A 24,944-nucleotide genomic window follows, 5' to 3' on the forward strand; every position below is an offset into this window, starting at 1 on the left:
CAGAGGCTTTAACCCACTGAGCCACCCAGGTGCCCCTGTAAGACACTCTTAATCCCAGGAAACAAACTGAGGGTTGCTGCAGGGCGGGAGGGATAAGGTGGCTGGGTGATGGACATTGGGGTGGGTATGTGCTATGGCAAGTGCTGTGAATTATGTAAGACTGATGATTCACAGACCTGTACCCCTGAAACAATAATATTTTATATGTTAATTAAAAAAGAAATAGAAATCTAAACAAATTGATGGTTACCAGAGGGGAGGAGGTTGAGGAGAATGGGTAAGATAGGTGATGGTAATTATGGAGTACATGTATCATAATAAGGAAAATAAAATAATTTAAAAGGAAAAAAAAGAGGGAGGGTGGGGGACAGAAAGTATGTAGGAATTCTTTTTAGTTTATGCTCAATTTTCTATAAACCTAAACTGTTCAAATCAATAAAATCTATTAATTAAAAATAAAAAATTTTTAAAATAAAGATTTATTAAAAAATGAAGAGATTAAATTAGTATTAAATACACCTTCCACAAAGAAAAATCTGGGTTCAGATGGCTTCACTGGCTAATCTATCTAACATTTGAAGAAGAATTAATACCAATCCTTTACAAACTCTTTTTTTTTTTTTTTTTAAAGATTTTATTTATTTATTTGACAGAGAGAAACCACAAGTAGTCGGAGAGGCAGGCAGAGAGACAGAGGGAAGCAGGCTCCCCGCCGAGCAGAGAGCCTGATGCGGGACTCGATCCCAGGACCCCAAGATCATGACACGAGCCGAAGGCAGTGGCTCAACCCACTGAGCCACCCAGGCGCCCCCTTTACAAACTCTTAAGATGGAATACCTCACAACTAATTCTATGAAGCCAGTATTATCCAAGTTAGACAAATGCATCAAAAGAAAGCTACAGAGCAGTATTCCTTATGAATATAAGCACAAAACTCAACAAAATCCAGCAAACCTAATTGAGTAATATATAGGAAGGTTTATATACCATGACCATGTGGGATTTAAAGTTTTCAATATATGAAAATTAATCAATGTCAATTGCAAAAAAGATGAAAACCACATCATAATCTCAATAAACACAGAAAAAGTGTTTGACAAAATACAATACTCTTTTATGATAAAAACACTCAAACTAAAAATAGAAGGTAATTTCTTAACCTGATGAAAGGCATTTACAAAGAACCCACAGATAATATCATTCTTAATTGTAAAAGTCTGAATGCTTTCCATTAATACAAGAAGATCTGTCCTCATCATTTTTATTCAACATTGGATTAGACATTCTAGACGGGCAAATTAAGCAAGGAAAAGAAATAAAAGATATTCAGACTGGAAATGTGTAAGTACAACTATATTTGCATATGACACAATCTTGTATATAGAAAATCCTAAGAAATCCATAAAACAAAAAAAAAAAAAGTAGAAGTACACCAAGGCCACAGGATATAAGCTCAACATAGAATATCAATTGCATTTCTGTACAAAAGCAGCAAATAGTCCAAATCTCAAATTAAGGATTCAATTTCATTTAAAAAAAATGAAATACTTAGAAATAACTTTAACAAACAAAACAAAAGACCTGTACATTAATAATTACAAAACTTTACTGAGGGAAGTTAAGGAGATATAAATAAATGGACAAGCATTCCACGTTATTGGATTGGAAGACTCAGTATTGTTAAGATAATAATTATCCCCAAATTGATCTACAGATTCAACACAATCCCTGATAAAATTTCAGCAGGCCTTTTGCAGAAACTGATGAAGAGATCTCAAACTTCTATGGAAATGCAAGAAATCCAGGATAGGTAAAACAATCTTGAAAAAAAAAAAAAAGTTTGGAGGACCATCACTTCCCAATTTCAAAAGCGACCATAAAGCTATATTTATCAGGAAAGATAGTGCATTACAGGCATAATGATCAATGGGACCAGATTAGCGGTTGAGAAACAAATCCTGATACTTAAAGCCAACTAGCTTTTGACAAAGGTATCAAGACAATTCATTGGGGAAAAGAATGTTCACTAAATGGTGCTGGATGACTGGATATGCACATGTAAAAAGATGATCTTACAACCTTACCTCATGCCATACACAAAAATTTACTCTAAATTTTTCACACTTACATATAAGAGCTAAAAACATATAAAATTTTCTGAAGAAATATAAGAGGATCTATAGGACCTTTGGTTAGGCTAAAATATGACACCAAAAGCATGGTCCATTAAAGAAAAAACTGGATAAATTGCTCCTCACCAAAATTCAAATTTTTGTACTTGGAAAGATACCATTAAGATATTGGGAGACAAGCAAAATTAAGAGAAATGTTTCCTAAGCACATATCTCATAAAAGTCTTGTATCCAAAATACACAAAGAACTCTTATAAATTAATTTTTTTAAAAAAACAAGCTTTCCAAATAGATGAAAGACCAGAACAGACTTTCCACCAAAGATTTACAAATGCCTAATAAGCACATGATAATATGCTTAATATCATCAGTCATTAGGGAAATATATATTAAAATGACAGATACCATTTTGTGCTCAATAGAGTGAGTGCAAGTAAGACAGACAATTCCAAATGTCAGTGAGGATATGGAGAAATAGGAACCTTTATCAGATGCTGATGGGAATCTAAATGGGCACTTAGAAAACAGTTTGGCAGTTCATCAAAATGTTAAATGTAAAACTACCAGCAATTCCACTCCTAGGTACCTATTGAAGAGAAATGAAACACACGTCCACATAATGACTTGCATAGAAATATTCACTGCAACATTATTCAGAAGAGCTGAAAATTGGAAACAACAAAAATGCCCACAGACTGGCAAATGAAAAGACAAATATGGTGTATATTCCCAGAATAGAATGCTATTCAAGCAATAAAAAGAAATGAACTACTGATATCATGGATGAACCACCAAAATATTTCATAAAGTGGAAGAAGCCAGGGCACCTGGGTGGCTCAGTTGGTTATCTGCTGTAGGCTCAGGTCATGATCTCAGAGTCCTGGGATTGAATCCCTCATCAGGCTCCCAGCTCAGTGGGGAGTCTGCTTCTCCCTCTCCCTCTGTCTCTCTCTCTCTCTGTCTCGCATGACTACATTAAAAATATTTTTTAAAAAGGTGAAAGAAAAATCGCTTCTCGGCCTTTTGGCTAAGATCAAGTGTAAAAAGGTGAAAGAAAAAAAAAAGTGAAAGAAGCCAAGCACAAAAGCCCACGTATTTTATGATTCCATTTATATTAGCCGTCTAGAAAAACCAAATCTACAGAAACAGAACATAGATTAATAGATGCCTAAGGTTAGGGGTGGGAACGGGGATTAACTACAAATGATCATGAGGGACCTCATTGTGGGGATGAAAACTTTCTAAAATAGATAGAAATTTTTGAATTGTATACTTGAAATGGGAGAATTTTCTGATAGTCAAAATATATCACAGTAACATTATTTTTAAAATTATAGCTAACATATATATAGCACTAGTATGTACCATGGATCGTGCTGTGCTTAGCATGTAGCACCTCATTTAACCTTTATAACAGCCATATAAAGTAGGCAATATTTATCCCTCTTTCATGAATCAAGAAACTGAGGCACAGAGAGATGAGGTAACTTCCTAAAGCACACACAGCCCATAATTCGTAGAGATGGGATCCAAGCCCAGGTGGTCTGGCTCCACACACAATCTATGATCTTAGCTACAGCTTTCATTTGTGGGAGAGAAAAAAAATATGCAGATACGCTTGTATATGGCAATATGTGCAAGGATTCACAAGGAACTTTGACCAGTAATTCCCTCTAGGAAGTAGGAATGAGGGTGGGCAGAAGAGGGAAACAAATGTATTACTTTATACCACTTTGAACTCTGAATTTTTTATGCCTTTTATAATTCATGCATTCATTTTGTAGACAAGACACATCATTTTAAAATCAAAATACTGGTTATCTTTGATGTGTCAGATTTTTACATTTTTAATTTTTCCTGAACTTTTTGCTATTTTCTGAGTTCTTTGGGCTGTAGCTTCAGGCCAAGTTCTCAAATAATTACCATGACATATTTTCTGTTACATTTCATTCTGCCAATGTCAGAGCTCCAGGATGGGGCTGGAGCCAAGAAGGGTAAGGCTGAGGGCTGAGGAAGACTTGATGACAGAAGGGCCTGTGTTGCTTGCTCCCCTGCCAGCACCAGACTGTGACTGGGCTGGATCCACAAGCCTATGCTGAGCTGTGGTGTTCAGCTCTATACAGCCAAGATGCCCTGGGGCACACTCTGGGGTCTGGCTGCTTCAGAAATCGCTGCTATCCTGTAGGGGAGAGATCATCTACATGCACGCACATGTGTGCACACAAACTTATTCAAAAGCACAAGTTTGGGTTTGTGTCTCCGGGATGAGTGTGATTCTGCTTCAAGCACATGCGTGTATCTGTGTGACAGAGGTGTGGGGTTTTTTGGTGGTTTTCCATGTGGTATTGAGAGATATTCACAAGGGAATATGGTATGAAAACAGCAGAGTGTTGAGGAGTATCTTTACTCACATAGGAAGTACTTGCTTGTAAACTTGAGGAAGCATTCACTCTGACAAGATGCTTAAAAGAAAACGGACAGGGTTGGGGTGCTTGGGTGACTCAAAGGGTTAAGCATCTGCCTTCAGCTCAGGTTATGATCCCAGAGGCCTGGAATCAAACCCACATCATCCAATCTCAGCGTGAAGTCTGCTTCTCCCAATCCTTCTGCCCCTACCTCCCACTCATGCGCTCTCTCTCTTTCTCTCTCCTAAATAAATAAAATCTTTTTAAAAAAAGGAAATGGATAGGGTTAATGTTTACACTGTGATTAACTCTTTGTAAGCATTTCTTTGGTTTAATAATGTTGTAGGGGCAGAGACTAACAGGATTTTTTTAAAGATTATATTTATTTATTTGAAAGAGAGAGAGCAGAGTGGCTGGAAAGGGCAAGAGGGAGAGGGAGAATCAGACTCCTTGCTGAGCAGGGAGCCACACATAGGACTGGATCCCACGACCCAGAGATCAGAACCTGAGCTGAAGGCAGAGGCTTGACTGAGTCACCCAGGCGCCCCACAACAGGGTTTTTTTTTTTTTTAAAATATGTACTTGTAATTGAATGCTAACACTTTACAACAGCATATTGTGAGAAAAGGAGATACTCTTTTTCATGCAAACTTCCTTTTTTAAAAAATTTCATATTCAATAAAGACTAATTAAAAGATACTTGAGGAGGAATCTTTTTTCTTTCATACTTCTCTTCTCTGGCTGTGGGCTAGCATGACATAATCCCCAGAGCCTGTTTGCTACTGAGACACAGAAAAATCCAATGAAAGAAGCATGGGGCTTCAGAGTGCAACAGATAGAAGTTCAAATCCCAGATCTACTGCCACCTATGTGATCTTGGGCAGGCTATTTAACCTAATCTTCAGCCTTTTTGTGGTGGTTTTTTTTTTTTTTCCTGAAAAGATGAACCTCCCCACACAGCTTCATTGACTGCAGTCCCTTACACAGTGTCTAGCAATTAGTAAGTGTTCAACAAACATTTGTTCTCTTATCTCCCCTGAGTAGGAGAAAAAAAGACTGCGCAGTCTAACTTCTTTTATATGTTAATTTTCCTGCTAAGGCAGTGCTTGACAGAGTGATAATGTACGGATGTTGTCCCTCATCTCTCCAAATCTCTTATACTATACCCCTAGGTATGTTTCTCTATGTCCACAGTGTAGCTGCTCTTCCTTTCCGGTAATGATTCTGAGGAGTTGTATCACCCAGTTAGATGCTCTCATTTGTGAACTCATCATCTATATCCTGGCAAGCACTAGAACAGTTTGTTTTGAGGATGTCGCTTTCCCAGAAGAGATGGTGAGAAACTTGCGGGGAAAGCCTCTACAAGTTACTCCTCCAGTCGTCTTTTTCTTTTGTTTCTTTTTCTTCAGATTCTTTTTTTTTTAATGATTATTTATTTATTTGCAGACAGAGATCACAAGTAAGCAGAGAGACAGGCAGAGAGAGAGGAGGAAGCAGGCTTCCCGCTGAGCAGAGAGCTCCATGTGGGGCTCTATCTCAGGACCCTGGGATCATGATCTGAGCTGAAGGCAGAGGCTTAAACCACTGAGCCACCCAGGTGCCCCTCGTCTTTGTTTTACCATGAGGACATGGTAATGAGACCACTACCAGATCCCGAAGGACAGTCTTAACCAAAAGAATTTACATTCGCCTGATAATGCATGGGGTGGTGCTGACAATAAGGAACTCTGAGAACAACGGACTTGTTTCCCTCAATTCCCACAAACTATGTTACCCCTGGTGAAGGAGCCAGTTCAGATGAGGGCCTACTGTGCATGGACTAGATATTATACGAGGAATTTTTTTTTAAGGTTTATTTATTTATTTGATGGACAGAGATCACAGGTAGGCAGAGATGCAGGCAGAGAGAGAGAGAGAGGGAGAAGCAGGCTTCCTGCTGAGCAGAGAGCCCAATGTGGGGCTCCATCCCAGGACCCTGGGATCAGACCTGAGCAGAAGGCAGAGGCTTTAATCCACTGAGCCACCCAGGTGCCCCTGTTTTTGACTTTTGAAAAGTGTTCACCATGCTAAGCTTTTCGGTATCAGAGCAGGGAGGAGGATACAAGCAACCTGCTATGACCAACACACAACCAGAGAGCAAGGGGTTAGGCCTTAATGATCATCTACATTTAATTCCTCCAAGGTCAGGGGCACTTGGGTAGCTCAGTCAGTTAAGCATCTGCCTTCAGCTCTGGTCATGATCACAGGGTCTTGGGGTCCAGCCCCACATCAGCCTTCTTGCTCAGTGGGAAGCCTGCTTCTCCCTCTCCCTCTCAAATAAATAAATAAAATCTTAAAAACAAATAATTCCTCCAAGGTCAGCATAATCTAAGAGCAAAAAGCCTTTGGAGGAAGCCACACTTGAAAAGTAGGAGGAAATTAAAACAGTAAAGTAAACTAGAAAGAGCAGTAAAAGGGAAAGAAAGCAGGATATCACAAGGTCAAAACAAAACAAAAAACAAGAATCTTCAGTAACATTGAAAGTAACAATGAATTCAAAAAAGAGAAGCAGCAAAAAGTGATTTAACCAGGAGGAAGTTAGCAGTGGTTTCTGAGGTTAAGTGGTTTCTATTATTTAAAGGATGGTTTATATAGAATGAGATGTTTAGATCAACAGCTTATTGCTTACAGAACATTAAAGAGCCATTATAATTAGATTCACTCACTCATTCATTTATTTCATTAGCATTTGCTGTGCTCTTACAAGTGCCTAATTTTACTAAGTTCTGTGGGGTAAGGGGACCTAATAGAAAAGCCATAATTAAATCATAATGGCTTCTCTCTCACAAGGAATCTGGGTGAAGTTTTAGACCTATAACTTCAAAATGAGAGTCTCATTTCCCAGTAACTGTTTCAGCGTATGTATTCTTTTCTGATATATTAGCCTTTTTTTCCCTTTTTGAATTAAAAAAGTTGTTTGCCACATCACAGGCCAGGTGTCAACCTCGAAGGATAGCAAGCTTAAAAAAACCCCAAATCTCAATGTATCTTAGGTATGCAGTGAGGAAAGGTAGGAATGGTATTTATACCTTGTGTTAGGTTTTTTTTTTTTTTTAACAAATACAAAAGCCTACACAGAATAGTCCAAAGGAACCAAAGTCTTAACAGTTTCACCAAAAAAAAGCATCCATTGCTTTGCTTCTCTTAATTTAATCAGTTTGGTTGGCCGCATCACTGGCAAAGTACACTTAGATTCTCACAGGAGGTTAAAAACATCAAGTCTCAAAGACACCTATGTGAGCTCTGAGGGAACACAGAAATGGCATTTATACCTTGTATTAGGTATTTATTTCCATAAAAGTTTGATGCCTACCATATAAACCCACCCCCACAGGAATAAGCCAAAGCTGCCAAGCTTTCCACATGTTCAGAAAATATACCTGTGGAGCTCTGCTTCTCGAGGTGGAGTTCTGAGCTGCTTTGCAGTAAGTAACCTGGTGCCTGGAAGTAAGACAACCCACAGGTTGCCTTTGGCACATCGAAGGTGGTGGTGAATTTTCCAGTCAAGTGTGCACACGCACACATTAGCTATAAGGGACTTTTGTAACTGGCCAGCCAAAATAACAAACTTTAAAAATATATACACCACATAATTGACTCTCTCTGCTTGACTTATTTCACTCAGCATAATCTCCTCCAGTCCCATCCATGTTGATACAGAAGTTGGGTACTCATTCTTTCTGATGGAGGCATAATACTCCATTGTATATATGGACCACATCTTCTTTATCCATTCAACACAGAGGACATTGGGAGAGGAGAAGTGAGTTGGGGGAAATCAGAGGGGAAGATGAACCATGAGAGACTGTGGACTCTGAGAAACAAACTGAGGGGTTTGGAGGGGAGGGGGGGTGGGGGATTGGGCGAGGCTGGTGGTAGGTATTGTGGAGGGCACGTATTGCATGGAACACTGGGTGTGGTGCATAAACAATGAATCTTGGAACACTGAAAAGAAAAAAAATAGAGGAAAATATATGTAGAAAAAAAATACACCAACCCACCTACACCATGATGTGTTTTCTTCTTCCTACATTCCGTATTTTCTGGGTTTTTTCCCTTTTTAACAATGAGAAAAAATGGGGGCGCCTGGGTGCCTCAGTCAGTTAAGCATCTGCCTTAGGCTCAGGGATCCAAGGTCCTGGGATCTAGTCCCGCATCAGGCTTCCTGCTCAGGGGGCAGTCTGCTTCTCCCCTCTCCCCCCAAATAAAAATAAAACCAAAAAAAAAATGAGGAAAATATTTAAGATTTTATTTATTTATTTGACAGAGAGAAATCACAAGTAGACGGAGAGGCAGGCGTGTGCGTGCTAGAGAGAGAGAGAGAAGGAAGCAGGCTCCCCGCTGAGCAGAGAGCCCGATGCGGGACTCAATCCCAGGACCCTGAGATCATGACCTGAGCCGAAGGCAGCAGCTTAACCCACCGAGCCACCCAGGCGTCCCAGGAAAAACTTTTAACTTAAAAAAAAAACCTACTTAATGACAACTTCATCAGGTCCGTCTAAGCCATCCTAGTGAGATGTACCTACTTAACACTGCTTAGATTATCCTTTAAATCAGCTTCACTAAGTCCAACAGCCAAAAATCTGATCTACTACATTTGGAAAGCCACTATTTTTCAACTGTTTTATCACTTTACCTTAAAAGTCAGAACTGTCAAATGTTTTAATAGAAAACATTCCTTCTGCAATAACTCCAAGCATATATAAGACATGCACCCACCACAAATCACTATGAATCTTAACTAGTTTTTGCCCACTTTATAACTGATTAACTCCCTCTTACCATCAGATTCAAGGACTGTGGATGTGTGCCAGAGAAGAGCTAGGTTCTACTAATGGATGTGTAAAGAAACCCAAAACCAAGGAAAGACTTTCCCCATCTCAGCTCAAATTTTAATTATTCATTTCCTTATTACTCCAAAGGTACAGTATATCTCTCCCTGTTCAACTTCTTAATGTAAACTAGGCTATCAAAATAGTCCCAGCTCCAGGAGAACGCTAAGCATATGCTATTTCATAATATGGAATATTCCTTTCACAGGGAATAGTTTTGTAAACAAAGACTTTTTAAAAAACGAAACAGAGTGAAGACCTCAGTTTTAGATTTCCTGTCTAAAATTGCACCTCAAGTAGAAATGTGGGGCTTAGTTTTCTCAGTGGAAAACAACCATCCCAGCAGATTTTCTACAAGTTAAACATGATGATTTTAGAGGAAAACAACATTTATTGCGTGAAAAATTTATATTTAATCAAAGGCACAAACCAAAACTAAGATTATTATAGTTGACCTTAATACTGACAACTGAGTCACACCAACCTGATAAATAGCTAATGAAGATGAGTTGCTTTCAATTCCTAAGGAAAATACAGTAATTCCAACACCATTAAGTAATAATTAGAACCTTTCAAATATAAATTTGAGAGCAAAACAGACACTAAGGAAAATATTTTAACATGATGCAAATTATACAATAATTTTAACTCGTCTGGGAAGGGGCCAGTTCGAAAGGGTCAATTTTCTATCACTCTACATCAGCAAATTCAGAGGGGTCGCTTTGTAACACTATAACAAAACAGAAGACTCACAATGCAATTTTGGAAAATAAAAGTCAAGAGGAACACAGTATTGCATCATTTCCAGTTTACTAGCTCTTCCAGTGTTTCACAGTGATACAGGGGTTTCAATGATCTAACATCAATGGGACAAAAGGTGGACTTAAACTGCACACATCTTGATTGAATCAGACTACTGATATAAGTTTTGGGTCTACAGTAAGAAGTAGTAGGTAGTCTTCCATCCAGGCAATTTCATAGCTCACAGGGGGGAATGTAAATGTCCTAAAAGTAAAGAAAAAAATGTTAATTGACTTGCAACCCAAATTCCAACAGCTGTATGCGCTCACACATGTGAGCATCTATTCATGTGTTCCCTGTCAGCGGCTTAATTAAAATGTGAAGGGCACCCTCAGGGATTAATTCAGCCAGCAACAGTTCTCGTGGTTTACCGTTCCAATACTGAAGTTATTGAAACACGTTTTCCCCAAACCTGGTTCCAGTTTAGGCTAGATGTATTTATCGCTCTATGAGTTCACCAGAAGAGTATGGTAAATGAAGACTCGGGAAAAATGCCAATATCAGAAGCAGAGTGTCCTTGCCATGGAACCTCACTAGTAAGGTAAGAGGTCACTCTTGGGGTTCTCCACTTCCCTTCAGTGTAGGTCCAAATTTGTTAGAAAGGGGACACCTCAGGATCTTTAGACTGACATGTCAATAAACCCTCAAAGGCTCGTCTGCCCCTTGTGGCCACGCCTTGCATGTAAATACCAGCCAGATTTGAATGCACCACTCGATAAGACCTCGGAAAATTCGGTCCATCCATCACATGCATGGGCTGAAGTAAACACCAATAGAGAGCTGAGGACTAAAAGGAACATACCTTAAATTTCAAGAGGAATAGGCCCGTGGTTTGTTGTTTACACTATCTCATACTGGTTATTTGTTATGGCACGAGAGAGGCAGTAGGCTAGAAAGATTCCTATCAGCTAGAAATAAAATACAGACAAAAATTAAACACACACACACACACAAACAAAAGAACTTAAAGACCTCAGGATACATGTTTATTTTCCTTTCACTTCAAATTCACTAATTATTTCCTTCCTTAAGTTTCTCTCGGCAGTTATGTTTGATAATTTGCAGTTCCTGGATCACATTCAAAGAATATACGGCAAGTTTTACTACTACTATGACCTGAAGTTTCACAACTGTCACTGACAAAAATCACTCAAGAAAAATCCTAACTGTCATAAGTCTGGGGGAAACTTATCAGAAAACCTGTCAGCTATCAGAACAAAAATGGCATGGCATCTCATCACGTCAAATCTCCATCGACGAAGGCAGAGATTTTCTTGAAAGTTCTAAGACAGTGCTGCAACTATGGATTTGTTCTGTAATTTCCGGCCTATCCGGTAAGCTAGCCACTAGACACATGTGGTTTTTGAGCACTTCAAATGGGGTTCGAGTAACTGAGGAACTGAATTTTTAATTTTATTTAATAATTAAAACCTTTCGAAGGTGCTAGTGGCTATTTTATTGGGCATTGCAGACTCAGATGTAGCTATGCCTACTGCTTGAGAGATATGTTAAGATTAGTCTTCCAAAACCAATTACATAGGTCAAAATGAAGTATATCCATTCTTTTAGTTTTGTCTCCACGATGTTGAATATAGGACAAATCCCCATCCCCAAAGAAAAATTACTTAGAGCCACAATACAAACTTTTCACGGGATGGTGAGAAGCAGCACAACTCAGGAAATAGAATTTGACTCGCAGCAGTGTAGCACGTCCCCAATATGACAGGCACTTATTGAATGTGGGGTTGCCTGATCTAAGTTCTTATAGGTCAGAACTTATAAGGAACTTACCAGGCAGCTGCAGCCCAGGAAAAGAAAAAAATCTGAACCATGTTTTAGAATCTTGACTGCACAGCAAAACAAGGTTCCCATCTAGCTCATGTTTTAATTAATGTACTAGGATGCTGGCGAAATGCCATACCCGAGGGCACTAAGTATATACTACTAGGAGTTAATTCGAAGCCTTGCTTTTTGTAGTTTCAAGGCATGCAAGGTTTAAAAAAAAAAAAAAGCAGATGAACAGGGAATAAAAATCTGGAGAAGTCTGTGAAAATAGCGTGGGAAAACATAAGATCCAAGACATCAAAAAATTGGAATGAAAATAGGAAGACACCCCCTCCCAAATAAAACAAAGCTAAACAGACCCAGACACAAAGGACTGACTACGTATGTTTCACATACAAAATAAAAGCAGCAGGGAGTCTGTGAAAATGTTACTTCTAGGAAATGCTCTGAAGCCTTCAGAGTGGAAATCTGGCTAACACCGAACATGAGTGATGAGACATTCCTAACAATAAGGACTTACCTGGAAGCAAGCAACTCCAAAAGAAATTCCAGCAACCACTCCCATTTCTGACTCTACAATGGTCATCACCTTTATAAAACAACCCTAATGGGAAAGGAAAAAAAGAATATTAAGTACAGCACAAGCAATAATGAACGCTTGGATCATCCATCTCTGCCAAAAGATGAGCTGTAGCTATCTCAGCCTTTGTCATTTCATTAAAATTTACTCTTAGGGTCCCTGGGTGGCTCAGTGGGTTAAGCCTCTGCCTTCACTCAGGTCATGATCTCAGGGTCCTGGGATCAAGCCCCACGTCGGGCGCTCTGCTTAGTGGGGAGCCTGCTTCCCCCTTCTCTCTATGCCTGTCTCTCTGCCTATCTGTGATCTCTGTCTGTCAAATAAATAAAATATTTTTAAAAAATTTACTCTTATAACATATCCTCTCTCCTTTCAAGCACAATGCTCTGACAGGAGTCTGAAGAACAGAAGTTCCACTTTTTGGGTTATGCATTTAAAAGTGTTATTTGCGGGGCGCCTGGGTGGCTCAGTGGGTTAAAGCCTCTGCCTTCGGCTCAGGTCATGATCCCAGGGTCCTGGAATCGAGTCCCGTATCCCGCATCCGAGTCTGCTCAGCGGGGAGCCTGCTTCCTCCTCTCTCTCTCTGCCTGCCTCTTTGCCTACTTGGATCTTTGTCTGTCAAATGAATAAAATCTTTAAAAAAAAAAAAAACAAGTGTTCTTTGCTAGCTGTGTGAACTCAAGTCACAAATTGTCTGAGCTTCAGTTTCCTCATTTGTTCAATGAGAATAATACCTGCCCCACCTATTTCAGATCATATCTATTGTGAGGAAAAATTAAAAACTGAGTTAACTCTGTATTCAGTTAATATTTTCAAATAAAAAAAATTAAAGGCTCCTTACTTCATTGTTTACTTTATCTGCATCTCTCTGTGGAGAACAATTTTCAAGTTTGCAGCAACTCTTGGGAAATCCTTTTTCTGAGTAATAATTAGTATCCTTCCAATCTCTAAAGTCGGTGACACCACAACAATGCAACTGAAAAAAAAATCCAACAAAACCATTCATTCATAGTTCACATGACAGTATTGTAGTCAAACACTTAACCTATCATCTTAGATGGCAATTTGTGCTCAAAACATTATACTTAATAATGTCTATCCTAATATTTTAATGTGTGTGTTCTCAACTGGCATTATAATTCAAGAGATAAGCTCCTTTTTCTAAATACCAAGTGTAACCCTTTTAGACTGGCCACCTTTTCCTGCTATAGTGGTCCTAACAGTACTTGGTCTGTGATGTGAGAAGAGAAGAGGTGTACATGTGAGGAGAATGATAAGAAGAAAATGGAGATATGTCACTTAGTACCATCCCACACATCTTTTCCAGGGACTTATTTTCTCCTGATTTAATTGTAGTGAGAATGTCATACAAGTGGACAACATCTAGTAGTCAGGGGCCTATCCTCTTCTCTAAAGGGATAAGGAGGTGTTCCCCTTTTGAGAAGCCACCACCTATGACCACTTACCTTATTTTGAATCTTGTCTACTGCATCGCTTCTATAATCTCCCGTAGAGTTATACTGCTTTAAAATTTTCTCATAATTATTCTTAAAACTGTTCTTAATCTATAGCAAAGAAATGCAATGTCAGTAAATAAAGATTCTAGAAAATTCTTTTGGTTTCTATGCCAAATAAAAAAATCCCCCACATCTGACCAAGGGTCATATTTTTGACAGCAGCAACATGCATGGTAGAATGTCTATGGTCCAATCCTGTCCTCTATGAGCTATAATCTAGTTGAGGGGATTACTAAGCAAAATTTTACAATAAAAGATAACTGCTCATGTTCAAAGTGCTATGGGAGCTTTTATTCAAAAGTGGCAGCTCTCTACTGCTGTATCCCTCCCCCAATTTTTCTCTATTTTAAATTAAGTAAAAATCTGATGCCTACAGGATTTTTAAGCTACAAAACCTTACTTTGGGAGACTGCACTGCCACTTTGTAAAACACTCTCTTTGGGGAGCCTTCAATACTCCCTGAGTGATTTCCCAACCCCAGTTTTAACAGTGGAAGCCCAATTTCTACTTCAATATTAAAGTTTCGATCTGCATTAAGTATATCCAATTTTTTTTAAAGCATGGCATAAGGGAGAATACAGTTGTGTTTTGCACTTTAAATATTTTCCTATCAGGGGTGCCTGGGTGGCTCAGTGGGTTAAGCCACTGCCTTCGGCTTAAGTCATGATCTAGGGGTCCTGGGATCAAGTCCAGCATGAGGTTCTCTGCTCAGCGGGGAGCCTGATTCCCTCTCTCTCTCCCTGCCTCTCTGCCTACTTGTGATCTCTACCTGTTAAATAAATAAAAAAATCTTTAAAAAAATATTTTCCTATCAGTAAGGTTATAAATTGTACTATCTCTACTTTAATAGGTACTTGTATGCAGAAAAAGAACTGGAAATCCATGTAATTATGGGTACCTGTAATTTTTGTCTAGTAACTGTCAGTCTAAAATTTTCTAAATTTTTTTAATATTACAAGTGAGCTAGAATTTTTACAAGAAAGCCATTTTTGTCAGCTACAGTTTGAACAGTAAGCTTTAAAAGTGTTCTGAACTATTAACTGTTTTTATCTCTGGGAGGATATATTTTAACATATTAAGGTTCTCAAATTCAGGCTTACCTCATGTCTGAAAACAAATCCTACGATGGCAGCGACCAGTTCAACCAAAAAAATGAGAGTCAGAAACATTGCATACTGTGGGATAAAAAGAAAGTCCAAGTCAGCATAAATAAGACACATCACAGCTGCAAGGGTAGTCAAAGAAAAAAAATAGTCTACCCAATCAGTTCAGCATGTTTTTATTAAAAAGGACAGGGAAAACACAACAAAAGTAGGAACTGGCAGCAGAGATGTTACTTAGGAAGAAAGAGATGAAACTGAAAGGGCCGTGGCCAGTTTCAAGAAACAAAGTCAACAACATATAAGACTTTTCTAAAATCAAGAATTAATTCTAAGGAAAAGAAGGACTCACCAATTTTAACATCCATGCAGAAGCTCGGCAGGTAGCAAAACAGCCGAAGGTGCCCAATAGAATAATGACAGAACCAGTACCAATGAGCACAAAGGGCACATTGGTGGCCTTCTCATTCAAAAGGGAAAAATAATTCTCCAGGCTCACCTTGCCCCAAATACCCACGGCAAGAAGGATGACACCAGTGATCTACGTAGGAAATCAGAAAACAGAAAGTTATACACTGTATACCGCAGCACCTTCAAACCACAAACCACCAGGTATTTAAGAAACAACAGGTATGAGAAATGATTTAGCAGTCTGTGGCCACAGAGCCGTGGCTGGGATGTGGGAGACAAGGGCTAGGAACGAGATCAGCAAATAAGGATAGGCCTTGATAAATCCACGCTAGATCACCAGGTCGCCCAGGTAGCCAGGGCAAAACCAGGAGACAGCTAGAGAAGGCATCTTAAAATTCTTAAACCTCATCTATTTGTTTTTGTTGGGTTGTTTTGTTTTGTTTTGTTTTTGGTACAAACCGGAGTCCATAGCCTATCTGTCCCAGGGAGAACAATTTATTCAACTGCTTTACACTAGCCATAGGAAGAAAACCTTCCTGGAGGAGGGAAAAAAGTGTCTCTATGAATTCCAGAAACTTCTCCCTTCTTCCCACCTCAGTTCAGAGAGGAGCAAAGCGTACAAAGGTACAGTACACAAAAGCAAGCCCAAGCATAGGTTGGCGGGAGTACAGCCATTACCATACTTACCTGCGAAATACTCCCCTCTTATGAAGCAGTGAAAAGAAAGAGACTATTATGCGGGTGAGCCCACAGAGGGGCGGGGCAAGCCTCGCCTCTCTCAAGGGTCCAGGGTCACCCTCTGCGAGCTCTGGGGTGTCCACTCCCTTCCTAGTCCCCCCGCATCGAATTCGAACCCTGGGCACGTCCGCGTCCCAGCACAGCCTATTGGCTGCCATTCTCCGGGACCCTGACCCCGGCGCGGTCAAGATGCCCCAGCTGGAGCCCCAGCAACTCTTCGCCGGCGCCGGGTTCCCGGCAGGTACAGCCTCCCGAACCCCACCCGCGTCTCCCTCCCCTCCCCGGCCTCCCTCCTCATCCCCCAGACCTTCGCGCCCTCTGCTCAGGGTCACAACCCTCACCCAAGCCCAGGACCCCCTCCCGTCCCCGGGCTCCATCTCTCACCCAGAAGATGAAAGTGTAGATCAAGAGAACGCTCTTGAAGCAAGTGATGACTGGTTTGGTCTGCAGTCTCCGAGACGGGGACGCCATGACTATCCCAAGACCCTGCCCCGCCGCACCGGGCACTCGGAGCGGAGCGAGAGAGACGCAGAGTCCCCGAGTCTCCCCGGAAACTGCCGGAAACTTACGAGCGTCTACAACTGAGAAAAGCCGGAAACACTGTACAGTTTTCTAGAGGGTAAAGTCTTGGGAGGCTACCCGGAAAGTGACGACAATTTCCGAGCGCCCCCTGCTGCAGGTTACCGAAAACTGTATACAAAGTTTCTAGTGCCGGGAATTTCTTAGATCTTCAAGTGGAGTTTGCTTCATTTTTTCTCTGAATCTTTCCCGCCCCCCCCTCTCCCCCGCCCTTATAACTTGATCATATTGTTCTATCACCAGCAGCGCCAGCAGCGCTTTGAGATTCGGCCTCGCCGGCCCCTGGTGCCCTGAAAGAAAGGAATGAAAAGAGGTTAAAAGTGACCCAGGAGTATTTTATTACATGGTCAAATACCAAGAAGCATATTTCCAAAGAGAAACAGATTGCAAAGCGACACGTACCGTCATAGGTTTTTAGACACAAACCGAGCAAAAGTGAAATCTACCTGAGTGGGGGAATTAGGCGATTTCTTTTCCCAGGAGGCTGAAACCTAAAGCCACACAGCTAAGAGCAAAGCCAAAACTAGAGATCACTGTGCTTTTCAGTCCCCTCCCCTGTTGAACACAAGCTACATATGGTATTGGGTTGTGAAGTGTCTGTCCATTCCCCTAAAATTCTCCCAATTGCTTAGATCTTTCTAGCCTTAAAAGGCATTTGAAGGGGAGGAATACCGTCTGAGTGGTTTTGGTAGGCTTTCTTGTTGATAAAAAAAAAAAAAAAAAAAAAAGGCATTTGAAGTTCCATACATCTGTGAAATGGGATGTCTCTATTTCATAAAGGATGCATCTGCATGTGCTTTGCTCAGCCCACAAGAATAAGTGCAGATACTTGAGTTAGTAGTTACAAAAACGAGTTAATTCTATGCCTATTGTTACAGGGGAGAAAAGAAATGAGCCTAGACATTATAGATACTCACTGTTTCCTGCTTTCTGGCACCTTTTAAGCTTCAAGAATGACCAAATGAACCATTCAAATGGCCCTCAATTTAAATAGGTCATTTACTTTTCATGGAAACCTCAGAATAGGGAGGTCTTTTTTATCTAGTCAGGTTCAAAACACATTTACAAAATGAATTAAATACAAATGAATTAAGTTCTATAGGCATCCTGGTCTACCATTTTACTCAAGGACATTAGTTTGATCCCTAGCATTCATCTTTCTAGAAATTCAGGACAGGTGTAATCAAGAAGAAAATATCACCACTGGGTGTCAAGACTTAATTTTCTGTTTAGTGGAAAATATGCACTTTGTGAAACTTTCTCTGAACCTTCTTGCTCCCTCCATAAAAATATATCCTTATGAGAAAAAGCATTACTTCTAGGAAATCTGAACTGATACCTAACACCAACAGTACTATAGATTTGTATGTTCCTTTACCCACGTGGTGAGACAGAGCATTGTAATGTCAACCAAAAACAAGTCAACTCTTAAGAAAAGTTTATCACTGGACAGTCCTAGTGAATTATGGGTGGCATTTGAAGCATGGAAATGTGGGGGTTTTTTCCTATTAAATCATATATGTAGATAGCTCCACGTTTCTGTATTATGTATCATGAACCGGTTGGTCAATATGACAACACAGAGTATGTTTTAAGGTCTGGCTTCTCAACTAGAGTGTAAGCTCTTTGAGGGCAGAGACTGTGTGTCCACTGAGTGTGAGCTGTTTCTTGGAACAATGGCAGTAGAAGACAGTATCACTTACCTAGGCAACCCATCGCATCATAATGGACACAAGCCTAACATCACAGTGGGTGTTTCCTGTACTGCTATTGTATTGTCTAGGAGAAGTGACACCCAAACTGTTTTTGCCTGAAACCTTGCTTTAAGCATAGACCACAGTACCAGACAAGAAATTTCCATTAACTTGGTTACACACAGCTTCCCTGTACCTCAAATATTGACCTGGGACCAGCTCCTCTAGCATCATGCCAGATGTCTGAGGTCCAAGAGAGCAACTACTGGAGAATGAATATTGCACCAACAGCATTTACACTAAAATTTTATCCCGAAACTTTAAAAGCCTAACATATAAACACAGGGAGAGAATGGGCAAATGATACAACTATACACCTATAAACACCGAAGGAAGGTTATCAGGGAATATAGCAGATGTCAATTTTGAAAGGAACACGCATGCTGTCACTACAGGAAATGAAGTTGAGAGGGGCTCCAAGTAAATGCAAAGCTTTCTTCCTAGGATAAATAACACTATCTGAGGGGTTCTCGTATTAAAATAAGTATCAAGGGAAGTCTTGCTAACTCTGTCATCGTAAATGGAAGCTTCCTCTGAAGCTTGGGTTTGTACCATGTTCTGGAAGGGATTTTCATTGTGAGCCTGAGAGTGAAGAAATATTTTTTCAGCTGAAGAAAAAACAAAATAGTCAAAGCAAAAGCCACATTTTACTTCCAAGAATGTGTTGATTTTCCGCCTCTCCCTTCCTCTGCCACTACAACCCTGCTCTGTTTGCGTAACACTCAGTGCCAAATTAAACCAAAGGCTGACATGGAATTAAATATTCCTAGGGCCACAGCACCTTGTACCACCACCTCCCACCCTGCCATTCCACTAGACCCAGAAGTTCAGTTTACTTCAAATTTAGGTCTGGGTCTGGGCCCAAACTCAGAACAAAGGGGCATCTAATCCCATCTAAGGCAATGTAAATAGTACTTCCTAAGTAATAAATCATAAGATGCATTTACTCTTTAAAGTATTGATACTATAATATGTAATTGTGTTATTGATATTACAATGTATTATATATTATATAGTAACTGTAATACTGACCATTGACTATGTAACAACCATGGTTGCTAAGCGCTTGACAGGTGGTAACTCATGTCTACATCACAAAAGCCCCTATTGTGAGGTCAAGACTGCCACTGCCCTTATGTTACGGATGAGGAAACAAGTTCAGAGGCTAATGTGCCGAGGATAAGGCTTTGCCAACTTCTGTTTCTCTCACCAGAAACAGGGCCCACTCTGTGATGAGACATGGCTGCTGCTGTATAAACAGCTGTCTTGGCTGGGAACAACCCAAGCAAAGACTGCTGTGTTCAGACATTTCGCCACTAACAAGGGCTTTTAAAAGCCCCTGAAGCACAAGAGCCTTGATCTCCCCAATTCAGCCTTGTACTTGGGGTTTTTGTTGAGTTTTACTTTTGCCTTCATTCCAGTAGCCCAATCACCTAAGAAGGAACCCTGCCCATCCCAGAGTGGCAAGACAGAGAAGTCAATACTTTTTCTGGTTCACTCTATTTTCCTCCCTCTTTCTGACCACAAAAACACATGTTTGATGCTGAAAAGAGGAAAAAGGAATATAGTTTCCTTAAGTATTGCTGCTGTTTGTTTTACATTCAATATTTAGTAGGGATTTGTATCCTTTATAAATTTCCTGTGACCTTCAAGATTAAGTTTAAATGTTCCTTGGCATTTAAACAATGCATCCCCCAGCAAATATATCAGCTTATTTCCTACTGCTTTCCCAGCGTGACTTTTCTGTTCTGCAATAAACCAGTATGATTATATACCAATAAACAGTATCTGTTCCCTGCTCCCTTTCCCGTCTCCAACCCCACTCTGAAAAGGCGCATCCCAACCCCAACTCAATGAGAGCGTTCCTCTGCCCCCTTTATCCGTACCCCCAACCCCCGCCCACACACTTCTAGTTCTAGTATCAAACCTCATAGTCTGACCACTCACACTAACTCAGACCCTTAGTTAACTACAAGAGTACCTGTTTTCTTCTCCACTTACCTGTCTTACTCCTGCTATCTACATGTTCAGAAACTACTGAAGAGCCAGTGTGGCAGGGTCCTGCACCCCCTTTTATACTCTCCCCAATGCCCTAGGACACAATGCTCAATTGATGAGCTCATTTGGTGCTCAGCCAATCCCTGCTGAGCCCCTTGGTCAGAGCTGGTCTGTGAGACTAACCATTTAGTAGTGACTTGAGGTTTGATTAAATTAATTAAACTGAATGTTTAAACCACCCCAGTATCACACTGTCATAAACAAAATAATTAAGTTGAGCGGCTTGGTAATGTCTTGGAACATTACTGTTCCCAGTCTTAGGAGTCAGTGAAAAAACATCAACTATTTCACTCAGAATACATCTTGTCTCTTATTCACATAATGTCCTTCCCATTTTCGTTTTTTAGTACCTTTTCTAGAATAACTTCAATTACCTCTAAGTGCCCATCATAAAATTTAAAAGTATGTCCTGCTTACTTTCTTAAAATCTCATATTTTCACATTACAGCCATCAGATAAATATCATTTAAACAGATAATTTGAACATCACCATTTAAATAGATAATTCATATGTACAATTTTCTTTATTTTTGTTGTCTCTTATGTATTCTCATTGTTCCTTTTCTGAAATTCTCTTCTGTGTCTAGCTCTCATTCACTTTTTTCCCATCTACTCCTTTCAGATTCTCCGTGAATCCTCTCCTCCCTTTCCAGCCCTGATCTTTCCTTCTTCAAAAAAGCTCATAATACACAATTTGGAACACATAGAAATGAGAAACTCTTAATGAGGAACTCCTAAATGATATTAAAATTCACAATTTCATATCAATTTGCCTTAGTTGGTATTCTAAAAAGTTGTTTCTCATTTAGTTTTGTTAAGCTTTGCTGAGATCTTATCTGGGCAAGTCAGTTTCCATATCTAATATTTCTTAAAACAGTACCACATTGACTGCTAAGGAACTTCATACTAAATGTCTTCACGTTGAAAATGGTACTGAACTTTAAGAACTTTACATTTGTATGTATAGCTGTTGTTGGTCTCTTTGTGTGTCTTTGTCTTAACTTTCCAACTAAATCATACAGAGAGGTGGCTTATTGCACTTTATAACCCCACAGTGTCTGATAGAGTGTTATTTACAGATAGTAGGGGCTGAAGAAATGCTGTTTTTTTTTTAATTAGTTCTCTTTGTTTTGCATAAGCTCTTCCTATTGCCCATCTCAGTGCTTCACAGTGACGTTGTCCCTCCTATTTATCCCCTTACTTTAATCTCCCTATGATTTCCATATTCTCCTCTTTCCCTTTCTTCTTTAATTTCTCTCTGCCACCCCTCTGTCCTGCTCCTTCCAGCTCTGAGTGGGACACGAGGCCTTGTGCTGCATCTCTGGCCTAGCATGTGCTAGGGCCCTGTGTTGAAGGGGCCTGTGTTGAATGAAGAAGACTAAAGGAGGATTGTTGCCCCCGAGGCTTTCAGAGTCTAGGAGGAGACAGACATGAGTCTGAGATGAACAAACTAGTAAAGTAGGGGACAGAGATTGTCATGGGTGAACAATGACACGAAGTACAATAAAACTATACTTGAGACACGTACAAAGTGGTGTGATAGCAAAGGCAGGCAAAGCAGATCTGCCTGGAGTGGGCTGAGGGGGAATTTCTCAGCAGCAAAGATGGATACAGTTTCAATAGTTCAGGAAAGGAATACAGGGTAGAGTAACTATATCTATGTAAAGCCACCCAAGTATGAAAGGAAGGAGAAGTTCAGTATGTCCAGAACGAGTCATGAGGTGAATGTTTAAAACTAGGCTGAGGACATAGATGGGGCTTGCTTGTGAATGGGTATAGTATGACCTGCTGAGAGCTTGGACTGTACTCTTTGCCAAGAGGGGGGCCAGTAAAGGTTGTTTTTGTTTTTGTTTTTGTTTTTAAGAAAACAACCCTAGTAGAATATGTTCCTCTGTGCTCTCTCATTCTCTCCCCATCTGTTTCTTTCTCTCCCTCTCTCTCTCACACACACTGAATAAATACTCATGAGTTTAGAGTGAACTCTATCTGATTTCAAAGGCCTCACAATCTGACCTTTGTTGATTTATTCAATTTTGTTCCCTATCACTCTCTTGATCCCTCTAACCAGTTAGCCCATCCCCCTCTGACCTAACAATGAGCTCTTGTTTATGTCATTTGCCTTGCCTAAGAACAGACCATGGCCTACCTCTTCCCACAGAGTATTCACAGGGTCCTCACAGTTTATACCATCGCTTTTAGAATTTTACATGGTCTTGTACTGTTTTCTAATTGTTTGAGTCCCTCTTATCTCCCCTCCTCAACATAAATCCTCTGGGAGCTGGAGAGTAAGCTTCATTAGATGAGGGATGACACAGTTTATATTCACCTCTGTCCCCCCTTCTTAGCTTATAGTAAATGCCCAGTGAAGGCTAATTCCCTAAACACACATAGTTGTAATCAAGAATATTTTTGTTGAGGGACACCTGGGTGGTTCAGTTGGTTCAGTCTTCGGCTCAGGTCATGATCCCAGGATGCTGGGATCGAGCCCTGCACTGGGTTTCCTGCTCAGGAGAGAGCCTGTTTCTCTCTCTCTCCCTCAGCTGCTCTCCCAGCTTGTGTGCTCTCTCTCCCTTTCTGTCAAATAAATAAATAAAATCTTTTTTAAAAGAACATTTTTAGTAAATGTCTTTCCTCCTCCATTCCATGGGTCAAGAATCTTTGTCTCTTTTGCTCACTGATGTTTCTCAAGTACCTAGAACAGTGTGTAGCACATAACAGATGTTCAGTAAATATTGCCGAGTTAATTATGTGTTATATCAGGGATTTTGTCTTTGTCCACCCTCCTTAACACAGTAGAAGCCTGATAAATTTATTGAGTAAATGAGGCCAAGATCATGTCTTCAGTGTTTTTTTTTTTTTTTTTTTTTTTACCACTATCACACTGTTAGACACTCAATACATATTTCTGATTGGTGGACTGGACATGAAATGGGCTTGGTCCTGAACTTTATATTATCAGAAGCACGGGTCTTCCCTTTACATCTGAGAAGGTGTTACCAGTTTGCTTGCACACACAGGGAAGAAACCCTTTCTACAACAGCTAAACAAAATTCTTCCACAATCACTGATTTTTCAAAGACAATGTCCACTCTGAGAGGAGGGAGAATGTAGGAAGCTGGTCTGCACTACATTAGAGTACTCTCATTACCAGATACTGAAAAAGAAAGCTTGCTTAGTGAAGCATATCCCTCAATCAAAGGTCCCTGGTAAACAGCTCAGCAACAGCTACAACCTTGACATGCACAGATCATCGAGGTTTGCTTAAACAGCCTCCCACTAAGGTCTTTCTAAGCATGCTTTTCCTCTGCTCTTATTACAGGAAATCAGTCTTGAGCCTTCAGTCAAAAAGTGCATGGAAATTTTGGTAAACAACATAATCTTATCAAAAACTGAAGTCCATAGACGTTAGATCATCCATGAGAGGGTTTCCAAGTGTATTTGACCCTGTGTATATGGATGGCAAGGCAACTCCGAGTTGAGAAGTGCTGAGGAGTTACTGGGGAAATCTCTGGGGAATGTCAAAGTCAGCTACAATCTGCCCCGCTCCTTGGATTTTTCGAAATTCCTTTTCATTCAATCCTGATGTCATGCTGAGTCATAAGAAGAAGGTTTCTTCAGTACCACCCCATCTCTGGAGGCCCTTCAGCCAGCCTCTGTTAGTCATCACTATACTCACGGGCCCTGGGCCAGCACCATTCACACTTTCCCCCTGTTTTGTGGCAGAAGAACTGTGTGCCTCTAAGCTTTGTGTTCTTGCTCCCCTACCTCTCTACAACCCTTCTCCGAGGGAGGAATAGCTTATAGCTTTGGGGATAATATAGCTTTAAGGAAATTTTTGGCAGATGCGGATGTCCTCACATCTGGGCAGTGTTAACAGAATCCCGGAGGCCCGGACAGACCAAGAGTCACTCATTCTAGGAATGTTAAAATAGAAGTTTTTCCGACTGATGTGAGGAGCAGAGAGGAAGGAGAAAAAGAAGGAGAAAGAAAGAGAGCACAAAACATATAAAACAGGTAAGATCTGCTGCTTAATCCTTCATACTATATACTACCTCATTTCACAACTATGGGGGATAATGAGACCCAGGACATGAGCAACATGGCTGGTGGGGGGAGGGTTCTTTTATGAAATTGGATCATATGCTGCTTGCCATCTGAGCTATGACCTGGCTGCAGATACAAGTCCCCACTACCTTCCCGGCCCCCGCAGCAGTGG

The 24,944-nt window shown here is 40.3% G+C and overlaps 2 protein-coding genes across 2 annotated transcripts in view; one reads left to right on the top strand and one right to left on the bottom strand.

The window, feature by feature from the left end:
- Positions 1-10,201: 10,201 nt before the first annotated feature.
- Positions 10,202-20,732, bottom strand: TSPAN6 (tetraspanin 6). Its single transcript, XM_059158659.1, has 9 exons — positions 20,672-20,732; positions 16,722-17,206; positions 15,541-15,729; positions 15,189-15,263; positions 14,038-14,136; positions 13,413-13,547; positions 12,515-12,598; positions 11,012-11,117; positions 10,202-10,413 (listed from the first exon to the last, which is right to left on the bottom strand). Exons 2-8 carry the CDS (start codon positions 16,806-16,808, stop codon positions 11,049-11,051), a joined length of 738 nt encoding a protein of 245 aa, XP_059014642.1. The 5' UTR covers positions 16,809-17,206; positions 20,672-20,732; the 3' UTR covers positions 10,202-10,413; positions 11,012-11,048.
- A 3,673-nt stretch (positions 20,733-24,405) lies between these two features.
- SRPX2 (sushi repeat containing protein X-linked 2) overlaps positions 24,406-24,944 on the top strand; it is a 29,935-nt gene continuing 29,396 nt past the window's right edge. Inside the window, exon 1 of the mRNA XM_059158658.1 lies at positions 24,406-24,742. The gene's annotated coding sequence lies outside the window, so the exon portion shown is untranslated. The remainder of the gene's footprint in view (positions 24,743-24,944) is intronic.

The sequence above is a fragment of the Mustela lutreola genome, chromosome X (assembly GCF_030435805.1).
Source record: "Mustela lutreola isolate mMusLut2 chromosome X, mMusLut2.pri, whole genome shotgun sequence".
In the NCBI taxonomy this organism is placed as follows: domain Eukaryota; kingdom Metazoa; phylum Chordata; class Mammalia; order Carnivora; family Mustelidae; genus Mustela; species Mustela lutreola.

What these genes read in the sequence shown, in the direction of transcription:
- TSPAN6 (XM_059158659.1), bottom strand. Translation starts at nt 16,808, where the DNA reads ATGGCGTCCCCGTCTCGGAGACTGCAGACCAAACCAGTCATCACTTGC. An exon ending in CTGCATGGATGTTAAAATTG is followed by an intron (nt 15,264 to 15,540) that starts GTGAGTCCTTCT and finishes TTTATCCCACAG; the next exon opens with TATGCAATGTTTCTGACTCT. An exon ending in CAGATAAAGTAAACAATGAA is followed by an intron (nt 12,599 to 13,412) that starts GTAAGGAGCCTT and finishes CTTTCCCATTAG; the next exon opens with GGTTGTTTTATAAAGGTGAT.